This window comes from Varanus komodoensis, unplaced genomic scaffold (genome assembly GCF_004798865.1).
Source record: "Varanus komodoensis strain SLA01 unplaced genomic scaffold, ASM479886v1 scaffold36, whole genome shotgun sequence".
Taxonomy (NCBI): Eukaryota; Metazoa; Chordata; class Lepidosauria; order Squamata; family Varanidae; genus Varanus; species Varanus komodoensis.
The window spans coordinates 580,551-598,550 of record NW_025335873.1 but is presented as its reverse complement, the minus strand read 5'-3'; the positions used below and the strand labels follow the sequence as shown (position 1 = coordinate 598,550).

At 52.4% G+C, this 18,000-nt stretch overlaps 1 protein-coding gene across 6 annotated transcripts in view; it reads right to left on the bottom strand.

Moving 5' to 3' along the window:
• Window positions 1–18,000, bottom strand: part of DDX31 (DEAD-box helicase 31) — a 57,159-nt gene that overhangs the window by 11,433 nt on the left and 27,726 nt on the right. For 4 of the 6 annotated variants that reach the window (XR_006415655.1, XM_044439982.1, XM_044439981.1 and 1 more), the window contains exons 18-20: window positions 12,308–12,389; window positions 5,476–5,587; window positions 414–582 (exon numbers count right to left, since the gene is read on the bottom strand). Coding sequence is in view for 4 of the 6 variants with exons in the window: in XM_044439982.1 (XP_044295917.1) it covers window positions 414–582; window positions 5,476–5,587; window positions 12,308–12,389 (363 nt within the window). In the remaining 2 variants the exon portion in view is untranslated. Of the gene's footprint in view, window positions 1–413; window positions 583–1,468; window positions 1,944–5,475; window positions 5,588–7,168; window positions 7,232–12,307; window positions 12,390–18,000 lie in introns of those variants that run through there. The other 2 variants (XR_006415656.1, XM_044439985.1) reach the window with 2 other exon arrangements.

Below are 18,000 nucleotides of genomic sequence, written 5' to 3'. Positions count from 1 at the left end.
ATAGTCCACGGAAGCTTGTGGCGATATGAATGCTTGGTCTTTTAAGGTGCTGCAAGCGCTTTGCTACTTCGCCGGCACTTCGGCCTGTGGTGCAGATGCCCAAGCCGTGGGGGCGGGTGCTACTGTCTTGTGCTGGGGGTGGGGGGAGCCAGTGCAGGCTCAGATAGGGAGGAATCTCCCCACCCTCACCAGGACCCTCCCAGGGATGGGCAACCTCAGGGGTCACGTAGGCCGCTTGGGCTGCACCACAAACTGGCTGCCAGGGGAAACATCGCTCATCCCAAGGGACGCAATAAAGACTCCAGCAGGCCCTGATCCAAGCACGCGCAGCTACCAGCACCCGTTCCCCGTCCCTCGTGTAAAGCCATCTCCTCCGCTGGGCACGAGGTGACTCGCAAGCAGGGCTGCCCTACCTTTTCCGCTTCTTCCCCCGGCTTGGGACAGCAGAGGTGCTGAGCTTCCCAGGAGCATCCCGGAGCCCGAAGCTCTTCGCCACGTGGCCCAGATGTAGAGACCTGACGTGAAAGATGTGCTTGAGGTCGGCAGGGTAGGTGGCGTATGCCCGGATGAAGGACTGCAGTGCTGGAAAACCAGAGGGGTGGGGGGAGAGGTGATGGCCGTTGGAACTGCCTCGGCAAATTGATTGCATTTCCTTGCCTCCCTGGTTTTGAGACGTCTTGGTCGAGCGCTGGATTTGGGCCCAGTGCCAGGTGCAAGGCAATCGGAACCCAGATCCTCAGTTGCAGGGTCAGAATGATTTCCTCACCTCGTGGCTGGAGATCCAAGCACTCGTATGGCTCTATGGACACCGTTTAGCGGCTCTGGGATCCTAATTCATAGTGTGCACATTTCTGTATTGCCATTTGTATTATGGGTTGCATTCTTACATAGCTCCCAAGGAACATTTCCGCTAAGTTTCCATCATTAGTCAAATGTATTATTGCTGTTCTTAGAGATGCATTTTGCAGCTTGCCTCTTTTTTTTTGCGGGGGGGGGGGGCTGCTGGACCGAGTTTGGACAGTGATGAAAACAACAGAAACTACTTTTTGTGTGGCAAAAAAGTTGCACGCATGAACTGCATGAACGGCAGTTCTGCTGCATCCAAGAAGTCCTAGACGGCCAGATATCTCAAATCACTTTGTATCTTCCGTGGAGATACGGGTGAAAGAGACCATTCGGTTTGAATTTTAGGGAGCGTTTCTCTTTGAACTTGTATCCTAGCAGAAACTCAGTCCCTCTACAAAAGCCACACTCTCTGGATTTCCTAGTCAGACATGCGTGGCACAACTGGCCTAAAGAGAAACCTGCACAAAATGTGTGTGAATTTTCATGCACATGTTTCAAAATAAAGTTCAGTGTTTGGGAAGATGTGAATGCAAGACCAGAGAAAATCTCCAAGTTCCAGGTGAACCAAATTCAAGACTGGAAAAAGGAGAAACTGAGAGAAGCCCAAGAGTAAATTCACAACCTTTGTCGTGGAAGGCTGCAATTCTCCTTCTCCTTCAAGAATTCGCACATAGCCGGGAATTCAAGGAAAGCTTCGCAGCAGGAAACAGCTTTCTTCCTCTGGTTTCTCCCTTCGCCTCGCCCTCGCTGCAGGCCGCCTGCTTCGGTTCACCCCGCTCCCGGCGGCCTTGCGACCGACCCCACCTGCTCCGTGTTCCCAGCCTTCTCTGCCCTTCCTTGTTGAGTTGCTCGACCAGCACGTTTGCCCACAGCTTAAGCCTAATCTCTCAGCAGTGGCAGGAGATTCGGGTCTTACGAACAGTAATAAAAATGTCATTTTAGCGAGATCAGTTCCTGGAAGGACCCAGGGAATCCATCAAAGCTCTGTTTGCCAAGCAAAGCGAACGCCATTTCCCAATCAATGAGGGAGTAACAAAGGAGAGCATTTCGCAAGCCCTTTTCTCATTTCACATCATCAATTTTTTAGAGATCCAAGTCTAGAGGGAGAAAAGGAGAGGAAAACTTACAAGGGCCCCCCAACCTCTTGAAAGGTAATGTTTGATATTTTAAGTTGCTCAGTCACGTACCCAGGCCCAGCTCCAACCCACAGGTGGCTCAGCCCTGCAGTTCAAAGCACAGGTCTGCTCCAAGCTGGCAGTTTCTTCCCACCCATCTAAAAAACAACTTCCTAGTCCACATTGACCACTGGAAAAAAAACACCCTGCAAACAGATTCTGCTAAGGGCTTGTTCCAGCAACAAGAAGCTGCATCCCACCCTTCTATCAGAACGACCCACGGAAGGAAACTGCACAGTAGTACAACTGTATTAATATAATTGATGTGTGATTTATGTGATGTGTATTAACATATTACAACAAGCAATGTCTAAAAGCAGTCACAAAGGCAACCTATGCTTAAAACCAAGAAAAAAGGGGCAGCCAGTATAGAAGCCCTTGAAGTCCACAGCCATAAAGCCTGGAAATGCACATCACAAGCCCATTAAAGGAAGGTGTGCTCAATTCTACAGGAAGAGATACCGAGGAGGAGGAGGAGCACAGCCACAGACGGTGCTGAAGCCAAGGCAGCCAGCGGGAATCGCTGCAGGCACACACAGAATGTGGCGGCAGAGCATGGCGGGCCCCCGAGGGCAGCTTGTTCCAAAGGCGTGGGGCCACTGCGAGGAAGGCCCTCACATGCCGGGTTGCTCACCTGCCTATCTGCTTCCAAAGGTGGGCAAATGAGAAGGGCCTGTCCCAGACCCTAAAGTGCAGGCGGGCTGGGTAGGTGAGTGTGGTCCTTCCACTTCATCTCAAACCACTCAAGAGCTAAAGGTCAAACTTATCCGGCTTACCCAGAACCCATCCAGTCCCCTGGAGAAAGGAAAGAGCCATGCTCTGCCGACGGACAGACTGGAGGAGAACTCCTCCCAACTTGGGCAGTGGCTGGCGTACCGGCAAGGCAGGGTTTGGGGAAGGGCAGCTCTCCCCACTGGCCTTACCCAGCCCTGACGTTCCCCCCAGGGCTTCCGCCCCTCCCACCTGCCGTTGCTCCAGAGGGAGTGGGCTGCCTGGGCAGGAGGCTGGGGCCAAGGAGCAGAGGGGGCCACCCCAGTGCCCCGGGGCCTGGAGCAGCTCCCCCCACGGGGAAGGGTTCCCTCCACAGGGGTGCTGGGCTTAAAAGGAAGTGGGCGAGGAGAGGCACCTTGGATATGTATGGACATGAACGTATGCCTGGTGCAGGGGACAGAGGCAGGACACCCTCTCCCCCGCTCTCCTGAGGCCTGACGCCAGGGGCATGTTCCCGGGAAGCTGGCTGCAGGGAGCAGCCCGGGAGAGACACACCAGCCTCTCAATGCAGAGCTGCTCCAAAGGGCCATGGCCGCTGCCTGCAATCACTAAAAAGCAGTCACTCATTCCCAAAGACTGCCAGTGATTATCAGTGATTATCAATGATGATCAGCATTGACTGGGTCAAAAAAAAATTAAGGGAGAATGAGAGAGAGCAGTGCAGGGTGGGAGCAGGTTAGGAAAAAGAAAGAGGACCAAGAGTCTGGCATGGATTCTGTTTGATTTTCTGCCATAAACGCAAGTGCCAGCTGCCACGTTAATTATTCACCATCCTTGGCTCCGGCGAAGGAGGAAACGAAGGGAGGTTTATGGATGCCAGCCGGTGCTGGAAACTGTGCATATGCAGAGAGCAGAATATGAAGCGACAGAGGAGGGAGCAGGTTGCTCTGTACGAACCCAAACCCAAGGAAAAGCAGCCGGGGCGGGGTGGAGCGGGGGGGGGCGCAGCAGCGAGCCATTTGTCTGAAATGCGGCTGCTCTTTCCTCCCCGAAGCTGTCCAAAGTGTTCAAGCGCTGGCACAGGAAGCAGCCAGTGCAGCTGTCTCTGGGAAAGCATCGCTTGCACAAACGGCGCACGCCAATATGGGTTTGGTAATGTACAAGCCTCTTTCCCGTGATCCCCATTCCAGTGTCAATTGCAGGGAAGCCGCGGACGGGGCCGAGGGCACTGCTGGTCCAGCACGCCCGGCTCAGCTCTGCGGCTCTTCCTGCAGACCTCCAGGCTCGGCAGGGAGGTGGGGGAAGAGCTCCCGGCTTGTAAAATGGGGACCAGAACCAGAACTGGTGGCGTGCTGGGATTCGGCAGCGACACGGAGAGAGCCACTTGGGGTACTGGGTTCTGATCTAGTGCTGGGAGCCCTGGGCGTTAAAGACAGCGGATTTCTAGGTCTGGGGTCTCCCATCGGATACTCGGCAGTGCCACGGTGCCCACACATGCTTCTCTTTGCCTCTACCAGCCATCTCGTCCTTCCTGATCTTTGTTTTGTTTCTCATTTCGTTAACTGCTCTAAACATATCCCCAGCAGGCTGGCCTGGTGAAGTGCGGCCCTTCCGTGCCATCTTTTCTCGGGTTCAGATGAATGGTTTTATGCTTTGGCACTCAGCCCCACCATGGCCTCAGACTGGAGACCCTGGACAAGCTCCACCTTCTTTTAACCTTGCCCGTCTGCCTTCTGGGAGATGTGGGGCTTGGGGCTGCGTATGCTCGTCACAGGAAGGAGCAGGCGAGCTTCTCTGCGTGGCAGCCATTTTGCTTTGGGAGTCCCCACAACACTCTCTCAGAACCCCAAGGGTGCCCAAGGACTCCAAAGGGTGCAGCCCTGCTCGAGTCCTGATGACGGCCATCATGCGCACTAGAACGGTGTGGCCAATGCCCTGTCATATTTGAGAGGCCACAGAGACACTGAATACGTATTTTGGGGGCAGGAAGTGGGGTGGGGGGCGCGACAGGGCACATGCAGCAGGCCCACCCCCAGGATTAGCAAGACCAAAATAAAGATACGCAAAATCAGGTAACAAACTCTGCAGTTTGTTCAAAATAAGTAGCCGGCCAGGTTTCTCAGAGTGAAGAATTTATACCAAGTACCTGGCTGATGCTTCCCGGAGCTGCGATCAATGTATGAGGGGGGAATTGATGCGGAGGAAAGGGACAGAACAACTCACACACTGTGGGGCCAACACAACCAGGCCACTCCGGTTAAGGGCGAGCCAGCGCCAAGACTGCTGCCCATCAGCTGATGCAAGACGCTTAAAAAACCCTTCCCTCCTTCTCACTTTAACATGAGAAGACATCACCGTTTAAGCAGTGATGTAGCGAAAACAGGGCTCACAGAGATGCGGTGCCAAGACCACTTCGTCAGCAGGGCTGCCCTACTCGGACCTCCCTGTCGTCTCTGGACTTGGCTGCCACTAGGAAAACTGGGGAGAGTGCTGTTTCCAGCAGCAGTGCCTTGTTTCTCCCTGCAGTATTTCGGGGTGGCTTGGTCTTGAATGAGCCGTGAGGACCCCCTCGCTTCACCAAAAAGGCCCGATCCTGGTATAGACGGAGACTCCTGCAACTGGTTTGCTGATGTGGATCAACACAGCCTCCTGCAATTCCCCCCCCCCTCCTTAGGGATGCAGTGACCATGCTGCACGTCAAAATGTGCCGCTACACTAGATGCCAGGAGGGGAGGCGCCCAACCTTTCTTGGCCCACTGGACCATTTCTGCACTGGAGTGGACGTAGTTCTCGAACTCGGTCTGCAGCACGGTCGCTCTCCGCCGTGTCTCCTCAGCGTCTGCGCCGTGGAACTTCTGCAGTGGAGAACAGAAGGGTGAGTGGTTTGGTGGGGCAGGAAGGCTGTCGCGGTTTCAGAAGAGGTTTAGCAAGCTACAGAGCTCCTCCTGTTCCCTCCCACCCTCCCGGAGCTTCTCTAAAATGGAGTTTCAGCTTCTCTAATCCAAAAGACCCCAACAATCAGGGGCCTTAAGAGATCCAAACCCAAGAGGCTGCCCATAAACCACACATCTGGAAGATGCTGCAGTCCTCCCAAAATCACCAGGCTGCCAACAGGGCACCAGGCAGAATTCGCAGACATGTGAAGCTTCTAGATGGTCATCAAGGGCCGCCCGGCACAGAGCGCCTCACAGTAGTCAGGGCACACCAGACTGTGGCACGCGGGGGAGTCTCTCGTTGGGTGGGAAGACGCGAAGCTGAGCTGCCTGGTTCAGCCCACTGGACCCTCCGACCCAGGGCGCTTTTCTCTCCGTGGGAACTGTTCTCCCAAACCAGGACTGTTCCAGCCCTGCAGCTGAAAACACTGAGTGGCGATGCCTGAGGGTGGAACCTGGAACCTCCCTGCAGTCCGAGTGCATGTGACACGGATCCCAAACATGTTCGCACTGTCCTAGTAAATGGGAGCCGGTTCTTGCTGAGTGGAGTCCAGCTCGGCAGCTCACACACGCCAGACGCCGCGTGCCTGTGCCCGGGTGCTGCGTTTCTCTCAGCCCGAGGGCTGGATTCCACCTTGGAGGCACTCCCGTGAGCAGCCGTTCCAGGAACGGGAGCAGCCAGGAATACCAGCAAAGGTAAAGAAGCAGGCAAGGCCCCGACACAAAAGCTCCATCAGATTGTCCAGCAAAGGTCCTACCACCCATAACCTTTTAGGTTGCAAAGAACCCAAGGTGGCCAATAGAAACAAAGGAACAGAGCGAGCCAGAAGGGGCCTCCCGGGCCATCCAGTCTGACCCCCGGCCCCAGCCGGCTCCACTCATGGCATGCCTCCACGTGCATGTCCAGCCTGCCCTTGAACACCCTCACCGATGGGGCCTCAGCCACCTCTTCTTTTCTGTTTTATCCTCACAACAACCTTGCAGTGGTGGGCCAGTCTCTCCCAGTCTAGCTTCCCCTCACAGGGCAGTTGTGTGAGGATGAAATGCTGTGCCAGGAGAACCGTGTGCCCCGGAGGAAAGACTTGAAGGCTTTGGAGCCAGACCTGCAGGGCACCAAATCGGCAATAAATACACACGTTGGCTGAGATCCACATGTGCAGATATAGAAATAATTACTAGGATGTATTTGAGTTTCACAGAGGGCAAAGCTGGCCAATTAAATTCCCATGCAAATCATGCTGACTAAAATAAATGCTTCAATTAATTTGCACCCTGAACCAAGTTCAGCCCAGTTCTCATGCAGGGAGGGGCTTTCGGGGGCAGGGCATGTGGGGTGAGCCGAATTAACCTTCCCCTCCCCTGCTGCAATTCGCCTCGGAAATCACCCCCCGCGTGGCACTTCAGCAAGAAAACAACTCTTCCACCAGACCCGGAGGGGCTCCGCCAGGGCCCCGAGAAACAGCTCTGGGACCCGGACCTGGAAGGATGTCAACACAAACATACCGAATTAAAAGTATGCATACTGCTCCCTCAATCGCCCCCTTTGTGGACCCTTCTGTGCCTTTGCTGCAGAGAAGTGGGGAACACATGTTAAAAGAACCTCGCAAGCAAATCAAGTTTCCACCACTGTGGAATGCAAAAGCTCTCCCTTCTCTCCGTGCCTCCCCCCGCCCCCCGGCGCTTTCCCCCATACCACCCCAATCCACCTTTTTCTTTCGTTAAGCCTCTTGAGTTGCACAGAGTGTCACCTTCCTACCGCGGTGCTTTTTTTTTTAATATGAATGTGAAATTAAGCGCAGTTGCCCTTTCCCCCGACGGACAGAATCCTCTGTTATTAAAAAGTAAAGCACTTTAATAATGAAAAACTTCTTTTTTCCCTCTCCCCCCTCCCGCCCCGCTTAAACCCCCCTCCCGGTGTTTTAACTGTTTAAAATTAATGAGAAGGGCAGAACGGTTGTCAAAGCGTTATTGAAAGCGGGCAGCAAGGACCAAATAAACCCGAAAATCCCCCCAGAGTGTTAAATAAACAGCGCTTCAGCCCTTCCAAATCCCTCGGTTGGTTATTGTATACATTCTGTATCGGAGCTCAGAATAGATCTGAGCGCCGGGGAAGGCAGGAAAGGTTTCAGAATTCCAATAAAGGCCTCAAATTAAAGACAGCCCAGCGCGAATTCCAGGAGAAAATTAAAGAGACCTCAAACTTAAGTGACAGGTGACTTCCTTCTATGCCAGAACTGTCTGGGGATTTAGTGATAATATGGCAATATATTACAAAGGCCTCTCCGGCTCGCCTCCCTCCTTCGCCCCCCACCTTTTCAGTTTCAAAACGAGGTACCTCCTCCTCCCGCCTTTGGAAAAGGAAAGGAGGGAAGGAAAGGAGGAAGGAAAGAAGGGGTTTTGAAAACACAATTAAACCAAGGGATTTTTTTTAAAACCCCAGATCTGTGTAGATGTACATGGGGGTAGACAAGTGGGACTGGAGGTCCAGGTTGGGGGCAACTGAGAAAAGAAAAATGAGTGGCAGAAAACAGCATTAAAAAGATTAACATATTAAAAATAAAACAGCATCCCCACCCCCTGGCCCAAACATTTTTTTAAATATACATTTTCTCAGACCTCTTGAAAGGAAGTTTATTTTTAAAACTGCACCCTAATGGGCATGTTTTGATTCTTGCCCTCCAGGGTGGCTGGTCTGAAGGGGAAAAAATCTACATTTATAAACTGACTCATCATTGGAAAGGGGATGGACACACACACACTGCTATCAGCACTGCGTGCAGGGTGCACACTCGGAGGGGCACCTGATGAGCACATCGGTACGAAAAACTGCACATCTGTTGCGTTCACATGTGATGCTTTTTGGTGTGCATGGCACATTGTACCCGCACACTTAAAAATGGAGCATATGAAGCTCACAAATATTCAGAAGAAAACCTAAATATGTGTACAAATGTGTAAAGCTGTAGGCTTAATGAAGGCACAACACACCCTGCTCTGTGTTTTGCTCTGGTTGTTCTGCCAGTTTTTCCTGCACACAAACTGTGGTTTATTAACCAGCCGGTAAGAGTCCGTGTGGCACAGCGTGAGAGTTCTGGACTGAGGCTCCGGGTTCGAGTCCCTGCTCAGCCATGGAGCTCACTGGGTAACTTTGGGCCAGTCACAGACTCTCAGCCTACCTCACCGGGCTGTTGTTGTGAAGATAAAGCATTGAGAGGAGGAGGATTATATAAGCTGCTTGAAAAGGAAAAAAGAAATCTAATAAACTATGGGTCACCCATGGTTTGTTGCTAGTTTATGAAATCTGTCTTATGATTTAAGCCATGATTTAAATATGTGACTCCCAAATCATGGCTTATCCAAGGCTTGTTTGTGTTGCTGTTTCCCTGGAAAAAAGGTGCCCGGCAAGAGCAGTCTGAAAATGAAAACACGTGGGCCAAATGGAAGGGAAACGGAGCATATTTTGCTTGCTGATCTGCAAGATCCATGGAAGAACCATGATTAACGTAAGCCATGGACTAACATGCAGTGGGGCAAACCTTTTGGGCCGAGGGCACTTCGAGCGGCTGTCCTGGGCGCTAGCACAAAATGGCTGCCAAGGGAGGCATGGCTAAGGAGAAGAAGCCTGCTCCAAAGACTGGATATGAGGCGGAGGTGTGGTTTTCAGCACCAACAAAAACTATTTCACAACAAACCCAGCTGCCAGTAAGAACATTTGGCGACCGTTTGTTACCCAAACAGGTTGGGTGGAGTGCCTTGGCTGGCAGCAAGGAAGCTGCCCACGGGTCACCGGTGGCCAGGGGCACTGAACTGCCACTCCCAGGCTTGGCAGGATGTATGACCACAGCCAAATTCCTGACGGTCTGTACAGGCAGCCCTTTCCCATCTTCCAAAGCGAAGAGGCAGGTCTCCAAAACAAGACCCTCCCCTGCCTGAATGGCCACTCAGTCTCCCTCTCTCCGGCTCCCATTCAAGCGTCTGAAGTGGCCAAGCACCAGACAAACAGAAGAGCCAGATTCCCCTGGCACTCGCAGCCGGATGCTCGTGCTTCTTAGCCAGGGTTTGGATCCCAGGAATCTTAAGCCTGCCCAGGGCGCTGGCAGGGCGGGAACCTCTTCTGGCACTAGGGCTGGAGGCCTCTTGGGGATGGGCTCGTTCTGGTGCTCTGTGGGGCTGAAGCCGCAGGGCCAGGGCCTGTGGCAAAGGGATGGGGCCAGAGAGGCACCTGAGAGGTACTGCAACGGTTCGGAAGAAGCCGGGGAGGATGCACGAGGGTGGAGAAAGCACCAGATGATCCGTGGCTGGGACGGGGTCCCAGAATTTGTGGCTTCCCCCACTGCCAAGGGGTGCTGGATACTGAGAAAACCTCTAATTTCAAAAAGGGTCCATGATCCACAGAAGTCCTGCAACACAATCCGGGCATCCTTTTTCCTTCTGTGGCTGGGTGAGCAAGGAGGGGGGCACAGGGCTGCAAACTGGTGGGCCTTCCTCCTGCTTCCAAAAGCTACTCAAATACAAAACGAAGGCTTTTGTTTTTAGTAACTTTTTGCCCAGAAAATTCCACCCCCCACATGTGGAGTCTCCCTTGGGAAGCTCCCCCCGGCCCACCTCCCCTCCTCCCCGGCAGAAAGTCCATAGATCAAATATATTCTCTTTGTAGGCAGGTGAACATTCACACACCCAGACGGTCGCATGCATATTTCATGCACCTAAAGATAAAAAATACATTTTACAGGTGCTTTTGGCATCTCTTCCCTGCTGGCTTCTCAGAGAAGCCCAAAATTCACACCCACACTCCAAAGGGGTATTTATAATGGACAGCAGTGAGGCTGCTGGAAGAAACGCATGTTATGAGGAGGTTCGGTGGTGTTTTTTGAAAAAAAGAAAAATAACCTGAAACACGAGGCAGGACTAGAATAACCAAAGAACACACAATTTCCATGCTGACCTCTCTCAAGCAGTCCCTGAATGTCCACCCAGCATCAGGAGGAGAATGGCAGAGAATGCTTACTTTGCACCAGTGCTCAACCCTACAACTGCTTTTCAAAGGGATGGGAGTAGTCCCAGAACATGGGTGTGAAAAGAAGCCCCTTGTATCTCAGTGGTTCAAAGGTTCAGAAGGCACTTTGGGGGCCAAAAGCAAAACCGGAGTCACAGTTTGGAAGTTTTCTTAGCCTAGTCACCTGGTTGTTCATATTCGCCATAGGTGACCAAGAAAATACCTGCTTTACACAAAACAGGCCTATATAAAGAGTGACAAAGGAAGGGCAGAAGGAGAGCATGCATTTACTAACTTTTCCCCCACAACTTTCTCCAATTTTATCACCCTTGTGAGTGGGGTCGTTGCCAGTTTGCCTTCTGGGAAATGGGCATTTTGTTATGCTTTATGGGGGAAAATAATGTGATCTGGCAATGGAGGCTCAGATCCCACATTTGCCATGCACTCAGCTTCTTGACCTAGTAAATTCTGTCTTCTGTGAAAAGGGATCTGGCTGGAGCAGAAACCCAGGGTTCAAAGGAACGGATCTGCCTATTGGCACTCCTATTTCACCTCTGCATCGACTCGAACAAGCTGCGTTTCTTCTAACCTTCTGGGTCATGTCCACCACAGCAGTAACTGTGGAAGTGGCAGGCCACCCTCAAAATGCCAAATGCACCCACTGGCCCCAAAAGGTTGGAGGGCCCCGCTTTGGAGCATTAGACGCCATGGGCACATCTTGCACTAAGACCAGGAGTGGAAAGGTGCTGCATGGTGTAAATATCGGTGCCAGCTAGCTCTACTTGATGCAAAGTTTTCCCTGCATTTATTAGAATTATAGCCAGCGCTGTCCCAACCTCTTGGGGAGGCTGACAAAAGCGAACAGACTGAAGCAGAAGCCATTTCTGCAGAACCTCCCTCTCTCCCCAGTTGACCGTGAGCTCTGAAGGCAACACACCAAAGCAATGGGGCTTTATGACACACCTGAAGGATGTGCTGGGGAGCTTGCTGGCTAGATGCCCAGGCGCTAGTGCTGTGCAAGCTCAACCAACCAGTGTTGGCATTACTGCAGCCCAATCAGACGGGGGGTTACAAACTTCCGGACCCATGCTGTAGGATGCACTGCCCTCACAAAGCAGCTGGTAAAAAACTTGCATGTACGGATCAGACTACCGGCAGCGGCTAATAATTTTTAAGAACCAAAGACTACGTGCAATGCACCTTCACATCTGTTTGGTTGTTAAAAGTCGGCAGTGGAACTGCAGGGAAGAGATCCGGGCTAAACTTTGGTGGAAACTTCTCAACAGTAAGAGCTGCTTGTCCATGGGACAGACTGTCGTTGGAGGCAGCAATCTCTCCTTTGCAGGGTCCTGTATATTTAAACGGAAGCGGGCCGGCCATTTGTCCGCGCTGCAGGAGCTGCATGCAACCTTAAGCAGGGGGTTGGACTAGATGACCTCCAAAGATACTTCTAACTCTTTCAGCGGGCAGGGAAGAGAATTGACTAAAATGGCAAACAGCACCAAACCTAGCAGATCGGATAAAATAGCCACTTTGTCTAGTATCCAGCTTTGAATTAATACTCTTCTTGCAGTAAGGAAGAACTTCAGACTTAGCTTTTGTATAGGAAAACAACTAGGCAGGACAGCAAAAAAGAGAAAACTGACCTTTCCCCCACACTGGTGACCCTTGAAACGATCATCTTTCATCAAGCTGGAGAGGAGGGATTCCATCTTCATCTCCGAAATACTAGAAAGCAAAAGAAGAAAAAGATAAAAATAAGTCATGGATTTCCCAAAATCAAAGTACACATATTTTAACTCTGAGTAACCTGAAGGCCGTCTTTGCCATCTCTGATGCAAACTGAGCTCACCTTACAGCCAGCCTCCTGGACTAGCAAGTGGACTGGAATCGCACTTCTCCAAATCCTTCCGGACAGTTCTGGGATCATTTCATTGGGCTGAAAATGTGCCGCCCATGCGCTCATTATAGCTAGGTGCCCTCCCGGGGGGTGGGGGGGGACTACAATTTCCCTCCTCCCCCCGTCAGCCTGGGGAAGGGAAGTCTGGCTGAGGGGGTCAGAATATACTGCACGGATTCACTACCAGTTATTGTGGTTACTGGCGCCTTTCTGAGGCCCAATCCAAAGTGCTGATTCTGATCTAGAAATGCCTAAACGGATCGGGACCAGGTCACCCCCAGGGCTGCCTGCACCCCCACAAGCCCTGAGCTTGCCATTTGGGGCCCTGCTCACTGGCCCACCTCCCCAGTCAGGCATATTGGCGGGCATTAAGGACAGGGCCTTCCTGGCAGTGACCCCACATCCGAGAAACACTTCTCAAGTACCCCTTTCTGTGCTGGCACCCAAAAGCACTTTCAAAAGCCGTTTCTCTCAAGTGACTTTATTAGATCTAGAAAAGACATGGATCCACCAGCGAGACTGGGGAGCCCAGCAAGCTGGATTCGGCCTGCATGCCTTGGGCTGTGCACCCCCAAGTCCAGAGAAGCAACCGATAAACACTGAAGATATACAAATAAAAGCTTGCGTGGGTGGCAGATGAGGTGGCAAAACTGTTCCTCAAGTGCCATGTTTCAGGCCAGGTGGGCCGGAGAAAGCCCAAAGAGGAAGGAGCCCTGCATGTAGAAAGGTAGCCGCCTGGAGCAGAATCTTCTTCCGCACACCTAGCTCTCCTTATGCAGAGAGACACGGTTCTTTGAAACACCTAAGGCTTTTAAGCAGTCTGAAATCCTTTACAGCAAGCCTGCAAACTGAGGCACCAGCATCAACTCCCAAGCTCCGCAGGCAGAGGCGAGATGCAGGGCAAAGCGAGAGATCACGATCCACAGCAGGCGGGGAGCAGGCCCCGCCCTCCCCAAGAGGACTTACTTCCAAGGAGGCCCACCAGCTGCCTTCGGGAGTGCCCTGCTTGTGACCATGATTTGTAAGTCAGAGAACACACAAAATTAAAAGTCGAGCGGCAACTGCTGAAAAGCCGAAAGAGACAGCGCATCTTCCCGTGCCGCCGCGGAAAGGTTGCCCCGACATTTGTGAATGAAAACGTCAAAGCCTTTGACAAGTGATCTGCTGGAGGTGTCAGAAGACGCCCCCCCCCCCCCGCCCACCACGTCTTCTCCTGCCTGGAATGCTGCCAGGCGGCAGCCCCGAAGACGCGCAGGTTTGGTTCGCACAGTGGGGGGCGCGTCGCGGAGGAGCGATGGGTGTGCGGGCCACGCTCATGCCTTCACGGGGACCTGCTTCCTTTCAAAAAGTTCGTTAGGCAGCTGTGAGGAAATAAAGTGATCACCTGATGAGCTGTCGAGAAAGAAGCCCACGCTCCTCGCTCCTCCGCGAAAGACAACGCCATGCTTTTCAAGCCCCTCCACCACGGCAACATGTGCTCAGTCGCGCTTGGAGGATCCGACAGACACACAAGCCGAACATACCCACACGCACATGGCCAAAAGGAAGAAAACACACTGCGAGCCGACTTCCCCTGAGCTTTTCTCATCTATTCCTCCACTGAAAGGAAATCTGGAAAGTTGCACATGGGCTGCCCCAGAAACTCACTTTTAAAGGGCGTGGAGGCAACAGGGAGGACGGGGAGGCCCTGGGCAAATGAGGCAGAACTGTGCAAAACGCAGTTGAGTCCTTGGCATAAAGAGGTAACATTAAGATGCGCCCAACATTTGAAGAAGAGCCGGAGGGAGGCAATAGCCAGGGAACCAGGTGGGGTGTTTTGCTTTTGTTTAGTGGTGACCAAGAGGAAATTTAAAGCAATTCCATTTTCAGGAGGGATTTGCCTTCCAAAAGGCTAAAAAAGAGACTTATGGTGCAAACTTATGCTGGCTAGAAAACGTTAAGAGTTGTGGGAATTTTTGCTGATTAAAATGCATCGGATGATACATTTAAAAACACACAATGTAATTTTTAAAAACACAGAAATCACTTTGGCCAAGGGATATTTGTTTATGAATGACAGGTAAATCCGAGCTGGCTAAGCTGCCATCGACCTCGGTCTTTACAATACGTAAAATGGGTACAACTGGGACAGGCCTCAGCGAGTTATTGGAAGGATTAAGGATGGGAAACAAAAACATTGTTGTCCAGCCTGAGCTGAATCCTGAATTGCAGGATTCAAACGTGAGTTTCAAGAGCCACTGGAATCCATTAATGAATCAGGATCTTTCCAGCTGGGCCACCATTCCGCACTGCAAGTGATCCGTGAGGGAAAAATGGGCTGGCTGCATGCTCCATGGGTCTTGGCATTCCTGTGGGAACGCTTGCATGGCTGGAGAGAAGGGGCTCACTTAGGCCTGGCTCACTGGGCCAATCTCCCCTCCTGCAGGGCCCTCGTCCATACCTCGGTGCTGGCGGCAGGCAGGGGTGGGACAAGTTCCAGCTTAACTTCTTGCATTGCTCCGGAGCAGCACAACGCTGGGGGACAGCACGGGGAACTGATGTGGCAGCTGAAGTTGAGGAGGGGTAGGGTAGGTACCCGCAGTGGGCCAAGGCTGCTGGGGCCCTGGCCATCGCCTGTGGGAGCCAGGTACTGGCGCCAGTCCTTTGCCGATCGCCAAGAGACTTTGCCCCCCACCCTTTTTAAAGGTTCTCTCGGGGGAGAGATGGGAGGACTGCTGCTGCCCGCCAGGTCTGACGTGGGGGTTTCCTGTGTGATCAGCACAGTGGGCCAGTCTGACCCAGCGGGGTTTCTCCTACCCGCTTGTGCATCCTGGGCTTGACAGAAGCCTGCAGCTCACACACGGAACAGATTCTCACACAGGCAAACACACACAGGCGAAGAAAAGGGGAGCCAGATTGCGACTGATCGGGAACTGGGGAGCAGGGAACCTGCAAGGCAAGTAGCTACCGCGAGAGGGTCTTCACAGCAGAGGACCCTTGAGGTGGAATAACTTCCCAGAGGGGCTTGTCTGGAGCCTGCGTGGCGCTTTATTCGTTCTGCATTTCTGTGCCTAGTGACGACCTTCCGGTTTTCCCAGTCCTAAACACTGTGCTGGCACACTTTTAGATCTTTGCTTTGCTGCTGCCCTTTACCTGGGTCATTCCTTTAGCTTTATTCTGTTTTAATCTTAGGGTTTTATATTATGGTCTACTGTATGGCTGTCTTATGGGTTTCAGCATCCCCTTGTGGACTGCCCAGAGAGCTTGACCTTGCGGCAGCTGTAAGAACGGAGGGAGCCCCTCTCCTGCCACACACCGTGGCCGATCAGCTGCCCTCACAGGAGGGCCACACCTCCCTCCCACCACAGCCTTGGCAACTGATGCCTGTGGCCCCCACCTGGAGGCAGCCCAGAGGCAGCAACAACCTTCTCCCGTGATGCGGCGCCGTCCCTGCAGCCCGAGACTGTGACTCCCCTCGCCCAGCTCTGTGCGGCAAGAAAATGCCCTGCACTGCTTCCGCCCCGACACCCCCACCCATCCGCTCCACAAGCCAACCCTGGAATTACGACGGTGGGAGAAAAACACCTCCCGCTCCGTTTCCACCTTGCCATCCAGAACTCTCTGGTTTGCTCTCCCCTCGCTTGGAGTTTTTCTAAGCTAAGCAGACCCAGCAGCCACCCTCTGCCCGCACAGGGAGCTGCTGAAGCCCTCGGTCATTTTAGTTGACCTTTTTTGCATTGTACAACCGGGGGTGGGGGGGCGGGATCAGATGTAACGCACGTAAGAAGTAAGCACAACACATCAGTGTGCCCACGCAACAGGCCCAGTTGGAGTGCGCACAAATATCTCCTCGCCTTTAAGGCACACGGCGGAATTCTGCACTGGCTTCCACGTATGAAGACACGCACCCCGCCGGAACCTCCCCCGGTATCTTGCAAAGCAGTCAAGCCACTGGCTTGTGCTCCTGCGTGTGGTGGAACTGCCTGGAAATGTGCTCAAAGGCCTGATTCTGCTGCCAGTGCTCAAGGAGGATGCACGACCACGGAGCAGCCTTTTAAAATGTGGCCGAGCGGACTGGCTTCTGAGCCAGGCCTTCGCATGCCAGAACGGCACATGGCGAGCCTTCTGCCTCGTTTGCCACGCTGAATTTGTCAGAATAAATCTCCACAAGGCTCAGTTTACAAGCGGAAAGGGCAATTAGATTTGATGCCACGTGTTGCCCTGGGCATACAGCTGTCTGTCCAAATCTGATCTGTAATCCATTAAGCCCGTAACCTGCTACCAGTCCTCTTACACACACACACACACACACACACACACCCTGCATAGATGACTGTATCACAAAGCAAGAAGAATCCACTGGTTCCAGGATGTCCTCCCCAGGAAGAGTCTCCTGGAACCAGTGCTGTGGTCTTTTCAGGGCCAGGTGAAGGATATTTTGCTCTCCCAAGTCTTTTAATCATTCCCTGCTACAAAAACTCTATTAGTACCTTTTCAGTCTTGAATGCAAGTATTTTCTAGCTCGGTTTTAAATTGGTTGCTGTTTAAAATGTTTCTAAAATCTTTTTTATTATGTTTTATTATGGTTTTAAGCTTTAAACTTGTGAACCCTCCAGACAGCTTTGACTGTTGGGAAGTATAGAAATGGAAGGAAGGAAGGAAGGAAGGACGGAAGGAGAGAGAGAGACTGAGAGACTGAGAGGAAGCAAAGAAAGGGAAATCTACCCTTTCCAATTAGGCACGTGATTCTGAAATCAGGGCTTCATACGGCTCCATTTTCCTTTGCCATGCACGGAAGGGTTCTTCAGCCCTGTTCCTCACCATCCACCCCGTGCCTGAGGAGTCAGGACCTCACAGGTAAAGAGCTGCCTCTGGACTTTCACAAGACAGCGGACTGCTCAATCGTTCATTCGAGCCAGGGAATCTCCAAGTCAGGTCTCCCTCGAACGCAGTCTTTAACAAGGCCCTGATGTTCTGCGGAAAGCACTGCTTGGGGGAACAAGTCCAGCACCAACAGTCATGCACCCCTTTCTTCTTATTTCTAACGTTCGCAGCAAGCAGGGCAATGGCCCAGAGCTGCCCACCCTGCATGGTAACAGCAACCTTGCTCTCCACACACGGAACTGTTCGCAACCAAAACAAGTCACATTCACACATGAGAGGGAAGTAACGGCAGGAAAGTGCTGGAAGGAACCCACAGTGTAGAAGTACTTGGGCAGAACTTGTAGCAACAAAGGTATGGGAGAAAAAAGGCACACTCCCAATCTGGAAGACGTAATCACACAAGACCCCCCCCCCTCAGTACAAGAAGATATCCTTTAAACTCATTTTTGCAAAGGGGGAATTGTCTGGCCTGAAGTCCTTCTTCTCTGACATGGGCAGCTATGATCAGCACATCATATTCTGTGCCATTAAGCTATGCGGCTGTTGAAACTCAGGCTCTGAACCTTAGTGAGCATG